The sequence below is a fragment of the Myzus persicae genome, unplaced genomic scaffold (assembly GCF_001856785.1).
Source record: "Myzus persicae strain clone G006 unplaced genomic scaffold, MPER_G0061.0, whole genome shotgun sequence".
NCBI classification, from domain to species: Eukaryota; Metazoa; Arthropoda; class Insecta; order Hemiptera; family Aphididae; genus Myzus; species Myzus persicae.
This window is the reverse complement of record NW_019104400.1, coordinates 101,972-113,153: the sequence shown is the minus strand read 5'-3', so window position 1 is coordinate 113,153 and position 11,182 is coordinate 101,972. Positions and strand designations below refer to the sequence as shown.

General features: G+C 28.6%; 1 protein-coding gene across 2 annotated transcripts; it reads right to left on the bottom strand.

The window, feature by feature from the left end:
- Window positions 1-159: 159 nt before the first annotated feature.
- On the bottom strand, window positions 160-5,497 carry LOC111041909 (major facilitator superfamily domain-containing protein 6-B-like). Of its 2 annotated transcripts, none has more exons than XM_022326364.1 (7): window positions 5,253-5,497; window positions 3,088-3,450; window positions 1,901-2,088; window positions 1,467-1,603; window positions 1,234-1,355; window positions 918-1,160; window positions 160-841 (listed from the first exon to the last, which is right to left on the bottom strand). In XM_022326364.1, the coding sequence occupies exons 1-7, from the start codon at window positions 5,317-5,319 to the stop codon at window positions 615-617; spliced, it is 1,347 nt and encodes a 448-aa protein (XP_022182056.1). In that variant the 5' UTR covers window positions 5,320-5,497; the 3' UTR covers window positions 160-614. The 2 variants fall into 2 exon arrangements, with proteins under 2 accessions (XP_022182056.1, XP_022182057.1); XM_022326365.1 differs by having other exon boundaries at window positions 773-867.
- Between the last annotated feature and the right edge of the window lie 5,685 nt (window positions 5,498-11,182).

Below are 11,182 nucleotides of genomic sequence, written 5' to 3'. Positions count from 1 at the left end.
TCCTCAACAATAAATATTTCTCGTTTAGTATCTAATATCAAACATTTTAAAATTTATATATTTTTTATAAAAGCGCTATTGACACTTGTTGATAACCAATTATACACAAATTAAAATTTTTTTTGATTTTTTATGTGAATATATTTCCAATATTAAAAATTATGTTGTAATTTGAGCGTAAGCTTTAATAACAAAAGTTTAATTTTGTCAGGTTTTTCTGTTACACTCGACACTGTAAGTATTTAACGAATTTTATTTACAAATGTTTACACCAGAAACGCCCTGCAGTTGTGCCGACTATGAATATTTTAAATTATAACACAATATTGTTTTTATAAATTGTTTTAAATTTACTTGCGCGTAGGTGCTAAGCTACATATAAATACATATTACAAATATCAAAACTATTGTATCAAATTATATCAATCACAATATTAGATATAATTAGAGAGTTGTAGGTAAGGTACTTATTAGCTATGCCTGTAGACAACATAGTAAACAATACAATTAATATAAGATTTAGTGTTATTTTGTTTATATAATTCAATTTAAGTGCTGATATTTGTCATTTACAGTTATTGGTACATATATATTATGTAAAAATTAGCGTATTATTATATAAGATTATCATTAACACTTATATGAGGATCAACGGTAAAATAACTAGAACCAGACCTTTCTCCTTTGATACTGTCATTTTTAGAAAAACGATTTATCAATCGTTGAACTATAATTTGAGTTATACATACTGCTAATGCAAAACCACTTACGAAGGTGTAAGAAGTAATACTTCCGAAATGATTAAACAGGTAACCGCCGATGGAACTACCGATGGGCGCCCCTATAACAAAATCATTTGTTTATGGCCTAAAAATTGAAATATTATACTCAGTTTTCGACGATACACCATTCCATACCTATTTCTTCCATAGTTGTTCCAACGATACCTTGAAGAGTTCCCTCGGCACCGACAGGAGCTAATTCTGCTGCGTACGAAATGGCAGCAGCGTAGGCTAATGCGTACGTTATCCCATTGAGTAGTTCAACCGGTAATACCCAAACAGGATTTGTAATTATTGAATACAGGTAGAACCTGACAGCGTATGCAAAGAACATCAAAGAGAACACGTTCGTATGACCAATACGTTTGAGGATAAAATCTGTACCGAGAAAAATATTATTGTAATACGTGCATCGATGTCGACGATAACGACTTTACGCATATATATTTACTGGACAGGAAGAAAAATGGAACTTCTCCGCCCAAACATTGGATGGTCAACGAAAACCCTTGGATAGTCTTTATGTATGGTTTTGTTTCGGGGTGGTAAATGTTCGAAATGTCTTCCATGTACCTACAATTTTAAAATAAAAAATATTATAAATTCGAATGAAATCATATTGAAACCGACGAGTCCATAAGTTTGTATCAGCTGAGCAAATCCTATTTTCGTTGTACAACTTACCAAAACAAATAATACCATATAAATGGTAGCAGTGTTCCAAATGCCAAAACAAATAAAAGAAATGATTGTACTCTAATGTTCGTCAATACCCTTTTAATGTCGTTTGATCCAGCTTTAACTTCCCTGTTTTGGACATACTATAAAACATTTAATAATTTTGTAGTTCATTGAATGGAGCCTGGAGGTGAGATGAGTTTATACTATAGTCTTTAAGTCTTAGAAAAATTTGTTATAATGACAATTACTGAATTACATGTAAATCATGTAATTACGTGGTACAGCTACGTAGTAGATACGGCACTTTTTTTAAAGCAATCACACGCCATTAATAATATTGAATCAGTTTTTCTAATTTGTCATTATTACAATTTTGAATAACAACAAATGCAAAATTGAGTTGTTTTAAGAAATACATTAATAATTTATATATTTACAGGCATGCTTGATACGACGTATATATCTAAAATACTACATATCAATGAAATAATGAAACCAGGTGTATAGTTTTTGTGGTCTAATCCTTTACTGTACCAGTCTACACATACACCAGATACGATGGACATTATGCCCCAACCAATTGAGCCCCACATTCTCTGATTGCCGTATTCAGTTTTGTTTTCACCTAAATATAGAAAAAAATAATGATGTAATTGAGAATTGTCACCAAACAAGTGGATCGCAATTAGAAAAAAAAATGTTTATGTCAATTTTAAGCTAATATAGCAGGTGTCTCATAATTATATACATTTCCTAAATTGATGGAATAAAATAATGTGAAATCAATATTCAATAGCAAATGTCACATGCTTTTAATGTAAAATTGTATTTTGTTATTTGATCACATTATTAAATTATGTTCATAATACATTAATACCAAATACATAAAAAATGGTTTGGTAAGAATATCGTATTTCATAGCAATTTCTAATGAAAAATAAACAACTAACAGCATAAATAAAAGCTTTGTAATAATTACCTCAGATATTTAGACGAAATTAATTTTAGAACGAGAGGAGACTTGTAAAGGACACAATAGAAGACTTAAAATATAAATTATGTATTATGTATGTATTTTTGGTGCAGTAAAATATTTTTTTAATAGCTAATATAAATATAATTTATTTTCTAGACACAGTCTAGAATCTGTTAGGAACCATTAATAATAAGAGAACTAATACGACTAAACATTTAAAAGCCACATTTTTAGCCCTAGATCATGTGAACAAATTTTTTTCTATAATTATGGTGCATATTATTTGATACTTTTTATCTTGCTGTTTAACTGACAGAAGAGGAGGCTCTGTTTAAAAAATACTACTCCTCAAATTATTTAATACTTAAGTCTATTAATTGTATAAATAGCTTTAATTTAATTAGCCTTATTAATATTATATTAGAATATTCTACGGTAGAGCCGAGATTTTATTGATCCTACAATAATGTACATATATTTTTTTTCTGTCTGAAGACACTTTTTTGTAGAAAAAATTCTCTAATCTCCAACTTTGGTGGAAATACATAATAACGTATAAATGACAATTTGTTATTATTATAAACTGTCTTATTTGGATGCAGTTAACAAGCAGCTAGTCGAAAGAACAATAATATTAGAAAATATTACCTAATATATCGATGCATATTGTGTCTTCCAAAACAGTTCCTGTCATACTATCTACTTTGTATAAAGTGACAGTGCAAACAAATAACCAAAATATAGGTGACTTGATTACATCCGTGTCATTCAATTCTGCTCTGACGACCGAGCCCGGTATAAATATCAGTATATTTATAAGTAGACTCCTCAATACTGTATTCAAAACAAACGCAGTCTTGCGGCATTTGTATTTATCTGTGATTGCACCAATAACTGGTCGAACCAATAAGCCTGGAAGTGGAAGAATCGTGAAAATTAAGCCAACAATGACTGGCGAATAGCCCCTTTGCTTCGAAATTGTCGACAAGAATGGAAGTATCGGAGCTGTGCCTGCAATTAGCAATTAAGTATTAATATTGTTAAAGCATATAATAGATTTATTTGTTTTAAATATTTTATAAACATATAATAACTAATAATCATTTTAAAATGGTATTATGTATTAGAGTTAGGTATAGTAAAAATACATGATCTAATTAAATAATACAATATTCAGAGGTCCATCTCTTAGGCACCTGACAATATTGCCAAAATAAAATAATAGATAAATTAGTATAAATTAGTTATGTGTAATAATTCAATTTCTAGACAAAATAATGTTGGAAGAAATGTTTTTAGTTATTTTAAAACTTATGGCATTTTCATAGATGAAAATTTAAAATGGAATTTTCATATTAATTATAACAACAGTCGTAAAAAGTTTTTTTACGTTTTCAATACGCTTAGAAAAAGATTATTACCTAAATTAAGAACTATGACTTATAATTTTGGTTCAATAATCTATGATATTTTATATGATACCCTTTTGGAGAAGTGCTTATAATATACATATAAATAAATTAAAGGTTAATATGAAATCTCTTTTAAGATTTATATTTTTTAATCAAGTCAATACTATAGTAATTATATTTTTAATGAATATTGTCTATCTAATTGGACCCCTTTTACTATAAAAAAATACCTATGTATATTTATGTTTAATTATAAGAGATTAATAAATTACTCTTTGCACTCTTATGCTACTAGATATAATAGTTCAAATGGAATTGTAACCCCTACAGGCTACAGGCTACAGAGAGAACTGAATTCATTAAGCCTTATCCATTATTTGGTTTTTGTAAAATTTACAAATTGTTCAAAATTAATTTATCTATTTTTGGTAATAATTATTTACATTTTAAGCAAAACACTAATAGAGTAAAAAGTAAAGATACTGTTATTTAGTAATATTTTTATTAAAGTAAAGGTTATATCTGAACCCTACTCATACCACAGCCACAGTCCAACTTTGTAATATAGCATGTTATCTCATTTGTACAAACTTTTTGGTGATGAATAAATAAATAATTAAGTTAATTTAACATAATATGTAACCGAACATTTGTAATGAAAATTTGATTTGCAGATATCAGAAACATGAAAAAAAAAATGTAAGCCAATTGTAATAACATGAATTTAAAATATATATAAGCCTACCTGTAGGTACCTAGTCAAAATATTTTTAAGGAGGGTACAAATGAATACAAATCAGGTACAAAATAATGAAATTGGGCTAATATAACTATATAGGACGATTTTTAACGTCGGGTGTCTGGTTGAACGTCGTCGTTACAAGACTTGAATTTAAAATTCAATTTTTCGTCTAAGTGGAAGGAGTACATATTTTTTTAAAAGTAAAACACAAATTGATACATGACGAGCACAACAAACAACCTTGGTCAGAGGTAGAAAAAATGTTTAACAATCCGTAATAAAAACAAAAAACTATGTCCTGAATTAAGATTAATGTATTAAATCAAAAAAATTAAGCATAGCATTCGTATAAAAATGTATAATACTATAGAAGTGTAATATATTTTATTTACCATTTGTAATACAATTATATTGCTGTGGCTCACAGAATTTATTTGAAACCTTTGCTTTAAATTATTTACTCGTTAAGCACAAAAATATTTAATTATTAAAAGACCATTTAATTTACTATTTTTAGTCGAGTAAATTTTACGATGACGAAGAATAAGTATAGTAAATACAGACAGATGCATATAATGGCATTTTAAGTTGATAAAAAAAAGATATATAGGTACAAAGGATTGAAAACTCTTCGTGTATTATATATAATATATACGTACCGGCCATTACCAAAAAAAAATGAATTTTTATCGGTAAAAGTTTCTTGTTTATCTGATATAGAGGCATTTTTTAAATATATGTTTACATTTAAACTGGAAAAATGAATAGTTATTTTTTCGTTTCACTATATTGAATGTGTTAATGAGATATTTGAACATTACAGATGTCTAGAAAAACTTAGAAATATTGACGTTTTAACATAAAAAGATTGTTGAAGTACCTATTCAATTATCTTTGCATATTCAATTTTCACTAGTATACACGATCATAATAATATATTTTGTAATACAATGATTAAGTTTATTCGTAATCGTTTTCCATTTTAAAACCCACCAATAATATTGTATTCAATATTGACTACATAGTATCTCTAACCTACAATTTTGTATTTGCCAATATTATGCTTTTGACAAAAAAGATAAAAATCATAAAATACCTATATTTATATTGAAATAAATATAATCCATTCGACAAAAAAATCAATGAGATTTTACAATACAAATCAATGTTTCTGGAAAAACATTAAATTAATCGCACTATTTTCCCATATTGAATATAGTTGACACAGGAAAACTACACATTTCATCACTCTGTATATATGCGACGTATATTATATTATTTATAGTTACATATATCGATCGATACACGCAAGTAGTATGTGTTTACAAGGATTACTGATTTTTTTGATTTTTTTTTTATGTATAGGATTTAATTCAAATTGCGTCATACAAGTATGTTGTTTTTAATCTTGTTATTTTCATAAAATAGTTTACTGGTCGTCATCACTGCCGTCGGTTATCGAAGTATTACGTTGTTATGCTACTTCACTGCTCACACAACTACAGACCGATACATACACGAATTACCTATTACCAGAAGCTAGAATCATTAACCACACTTTGACCATTTTGTCTATTCTACAAAATAATATCATAATAATTAATTTATCATAAATGCAGTTTATTTTTGCAAAAACTATTTCCGCCTACCGTATTTCTTATAAAAAAAAAACTTAAATAACAATATAAATATATAATAAAATATCCTTAAAAACATACACCATCCTAGCTCAGAATTCATGTTCGTATGCAATGATTTATATTTGACTTTAAATTCAACACATATTTTACCAATAACCTATAACCTACTCAGTGACGAGTACACTAGACACCTACTTTACAGCAGAGCGACTTCCAAAGTTTTTTTTTTTTAAATGCCATATAAATAAAATTGTTTAAACTTAAAGAATTGTTTTATCGTTATAGCAACAAGTACTTAATACTGAATACAATTTTATTTTAACCCTGCCAGTTAAAATTCCGTCAACATAAATCGGGAAATGAAAATGGTATTATAACGAGGCAAATAGGCAATCTTGGGTAATATAAACGTAATGATCAGACTTGACCAGAAAATACATATTACATGTGAGTAAAATTTTTTCAAACTTGGATTTAAGATGAATTTCTTTTATTGGTTTTATAAAGTTTTTTTCAGTGACATTCACATCTAACTATATTCTAATCTATATACCTATATATATCGAATCTATATTCTTTGTAACAGCTAATTTGAGAAACTATACCCATCTGATTATCTTGATTTTTTTCTAATGATAAAGTATATCACGAAAGAGATTTTAAAGGTTATTCCCCATGTCAACCCCTATAACTGTTCATAAGTAGTAAAAGGGTAGATCACACACGCGTTTTTTCTGCTCACATAAAAAACAATATTCTTTTTGCTTATTTAAATGGTTGCCATATAATGTTACATAATAGTTACATTACCTACAATAATATTATAATTAGTGAAAATAATTTTGCTTATTTACTTCAGGTAAACATAATATTGGCCCGCGGGAGTTTACCGCCGCCCATTTATGTGTCCGTGTGATAGCGTTTCTTGTCCCGTGGGTTCAAGTCCACCAAACAAACTCCACACCTGTCGGTGCGGCGAATGCACACACGTTCGCCTCTGTCATCTCCATGGTTCGGGACTCCGGGTACACACGACCAATACACAGTGTACTTGGATATCGGCTGATCAATTTAAATAATCAACATAATGTTATCTCTATCTCCCTCACTCCCATTGTCTCCGTCACCCGTCGTCTTTGCTGCTGACTAAGCCGGCAGGCGATGACACTTCTTTTTCATACACCGTTAGCACCGCAGCATGGGAGGATTAGAGTCCCAATTTTGTTGCCACGCTTGCGGGAGGCCTGGTAGGAACACCCTGTGTGGCTGGTAATGTACCCTTTTATTTATTGTCAATACACCGTGGCCGGTATCCTTGTACTCGTGAATTATTATTATTATCATTATCATAGTATACTCCCGGTAACCGTCCAGAGGAGCCGGTGAGAGTTATACTCATTGTTTTTGTACCGTATATATGTATAAATGTATTATTGGTTTATCCACTTATTTATTTAATTATTTATTTTGTCCGAGTCTTATGCCTGTTGGCTTTCTCGGCGCCAACTTAGATAATAATAACTTAATATTAATATAACTTATTTTATCTCATACCATGTTACCAATTATTATTTCGTATCAATTATCCAGTATGGTCTGTGTAAATCCACGACGCTCCGACCTCCCCAGGTCTCGGCTCGTGGTTGGCGACCTTGTTAATCCATAGGCGACCACATAACACAGTGGCGTCTAAATATAAATACGAATCGAGTAGAGATGTCACAAGATCACATTTTAGCCGTTGGGGGTGAGTATATCCTAGTATAAATTCGCCCAGGACTCGAAAAGTAAGTATAAAATGCTATATTTATACCACCTTCATGACGAAGTTTTTTTTAACAATATGTCATAATAAAAATTAATCATACATATAAAAATATTCAGAGTTTCAGCCGAATAGACGCCCGCTGCTAGTTCCACTCAACTAGCTATTATATATTATAGTCGGCGTTCGCGTAATGAAACCTTGCCATTGAGACGTCACTTTTGTTATTTTTGTAAGGGACACAAGAAATTTGTGAATACCTATGTCCTATACATAGTATGCACTTTTATCACAGAATATTTGAAAATTATTGAGGGTAATAGAATATGACTATGACACCGGGCGCCTGGGATATAGAGAAATGCAACTGAGCGTACAAGGTATCTTATTATTACTAGTCGTTCGAGAAAATAGTCCTCTACTCCCAAAGCTATGGTCCACCAACTTCCCACCCGTCGAATTTTGTTGTGTTTGGACCAAATTAGTTCAAGTAAGTAGTATCTATAGTTAATACTATGAATTATTTTTTGTGGGAAATGAACAACTGATAAAATATTCATTACCTATACATATATTGCAATTATTTGTTTTGTTATGTTAAATACCTAATTTTGTATCATTTTCTTGCTTAAAATTTTTAAAAAAATGCTTACCATAACTACTTATTTAGGTGTTCAATTAATAATTACTAAGATTTAACAAAACCTAGTAATTAAATACATTTTCCATTATTGGTATTGCTTGGATATAATTTAATCCAGTGATTGAACCGGTATATTAATAAATAATAATTCATTTCTTTCCTTGTTTGATTCTTGGGTTAATAATAAAAAAAATGCTGAAAATATTAATATTGAGGATATACCTGTTGAGATTGGATAGAATAATAGTGATAATCAGTATTGTACGATTGTAATTTGGATTTTTCAGAGCATTATGCATAATCTTGGGTAACTGTTTTTTAATGAAATAACTTTTTTTTAAATATTCTATAGATTAATAATTAATAATAATTAAATTTTTGTTTTAGAATCTGAACAACCCATTACCTAGTGCTGAGAGTACATACACTAAAAATAATATTAACTTAACAACTGAGAACTGATGATGTGGAAATTAAAAATTTAGGTAAAGACGTATTTAAAGAAAATGAGACTGATAGTATGATATTTGAAACTGTGAACAAAACTGAATGATATACAAAAGATACAAATGTATTATATGAAACTGTAAATAAAACTGAAAATATGTATTAAACTATGAATGAGGCTGATAATATGTTTGAAACTGTTAATGAGACTGAAAATAATATGAAAAAAACTGATTTATGTGATTTAGAAACTAAAAATATAATAGATTGCAATGTTAAAGAGACTGATAGTTTAATAAGTGGATAAGTGGTTAAGTTATATAAATTAATATAGTTGATAAATGTAAAAGCGAAATCAGCAAAATAGCATTAAGTGTAAATAAATCTAATTTGAGTCCTGCAACAATTGAAGAATCATGAGGCAAACATTTGTTTTGGCTGAAACCTGGCACTAAAAAAAAACTAAATAGAAGTCAAGTAAAGTTACCATTTGCTGCTGCATCAATTAAATGGAGGGAATATCATGAAAGTAAAGAACAGAAAAAATTAAGAAAAGAAGAAGAACTTACACAAAAACGAAAACTTATAGATGAAATAAAAAATATTTAAAATGTCTTAAAATTGTCAAAAACCCACAAAAAAAAAAAAAACAGGAACCAAAAAAAATTTAAATTTGCAAAAAAAATAAACCAAGATTAAGTAGAACTATGGCCGGGGTCTGAAGATAATTCCAAATGTTTGTATCGCACAGAACCTTACTCTTCATCAAAAAGCGGTGAACCGTGGATCAAATGTTGAGGATGTTCTGAAGGGTCCATGAACTCTGTGTTGGTTTTTAAAACACGATTGCTTACATTTGTGATTTCTGTTGTTAAATTTTTATTTTACTTAAAATTGTTAATTTTTAAATAATTTGTATACAACTACTGTTATATATAGTTGTAGCATTGTTACTTTCGTACACAGATATATATTTTAATGGTTACCAAATGGTTTTTATTAATACATTTACTTTAGTGTAATATCTTAATAATAACTTACTTATGTTAGTTTATAATTTTTATTATAATCCTGTTTTTAAGTTAGTTATTAGATATATATGTTTACATTTAAGTCATGCGTTATTTTTTAATTAAGGTACTACTACATATTATTCATGAATTATTTAAATACAAATTGTGTTATCAAATATTCTTAAGTTTTCATACACTGGGTTTGAAGTGCTTATAGACCAGCATGCTGTGTTCAATCACTAGAATTTTAATTATTTTTTCAAATAAACTAATATGCTTGACAGTAATTCGATTTTATATGGTTTTCTTAATGTTAGTTTAAAACTGAGCAGTTGTCCCAATCTTAAAATCTAAAATGTTTAAATGTGATGCTTCAAACCAATTTATGATGACATTTTGATTGCAAACAAATCCTTCACTGGACTTTTCAGTTTTCACCATATCTTCTTTTATTATTACTATTTATTTGTTTATTCTTATATAAAGTAGTCTACAATATTTATAGTTTACAATATATTGTATACAAATCGATGATTGTCTATGTGTCTGTAATTAATAGATTCAAAAACTCCAGGACAATTTTCAATAACATAGTTTGGTATATTAATACATTTCTTGAAACTTGGAGAGTGTTTATAGCTTATATTTTCAACACTTATAGGTAGCTGAAAGGGTAGATCCCACATTTGTTTTGTCTTTTTTTGCGACACAAAAAAAATTAAGGAAATGAAATGTTATTTTGTGACTAAAAAATAAGTCAAGCGTACTTTTAGTTTAAATTAAAAATAATGTTTATTAATCTCTAACCACCTTGCTGAAATACTCAACCCAGATCCCAACAACATATTCAATATCTTACAATTCCTTTCAGAAACACATCTCTTAAATAAATTTAAATTGTATTTGATACTTAATATTTAACCGGTTTGTTTTTATATTTCTCTTTTGAATATTATTATTTTCTTTTGCTTTTAAAATTTAAATATGTTGTTCTGTATACCACAACTCAAAAATGCACGTAATGCATATATTATATATACAATTTACAGTTACGTCCAATGGCCAATGACGCCGCGGATAG

Bases quoted from the DNA above. Each gene is read 5' to 3' on its own strand.
- LOC111041909 (XM_022326364.1), bottom strand. From the start codon at position 5,319: ATGCCTCTATATCAGATAAACAAGAAACTTTTACCGATAAAAATTCAT. The intron at 3,451-5,252 runs GTACGTATATAT...TGCTAATTGCAG, and splicing joins TTTTTTTTTGGTAATGGCCG to GCACAGCTCCGATACTTCCA. The intron at 1,604-1,900 runs GTAAATATATAA...AATGTTTTATAG, and splicing joins ACGTCGTATCAAGCATGCCT to TATGTCCAAAACAGGGAAGT.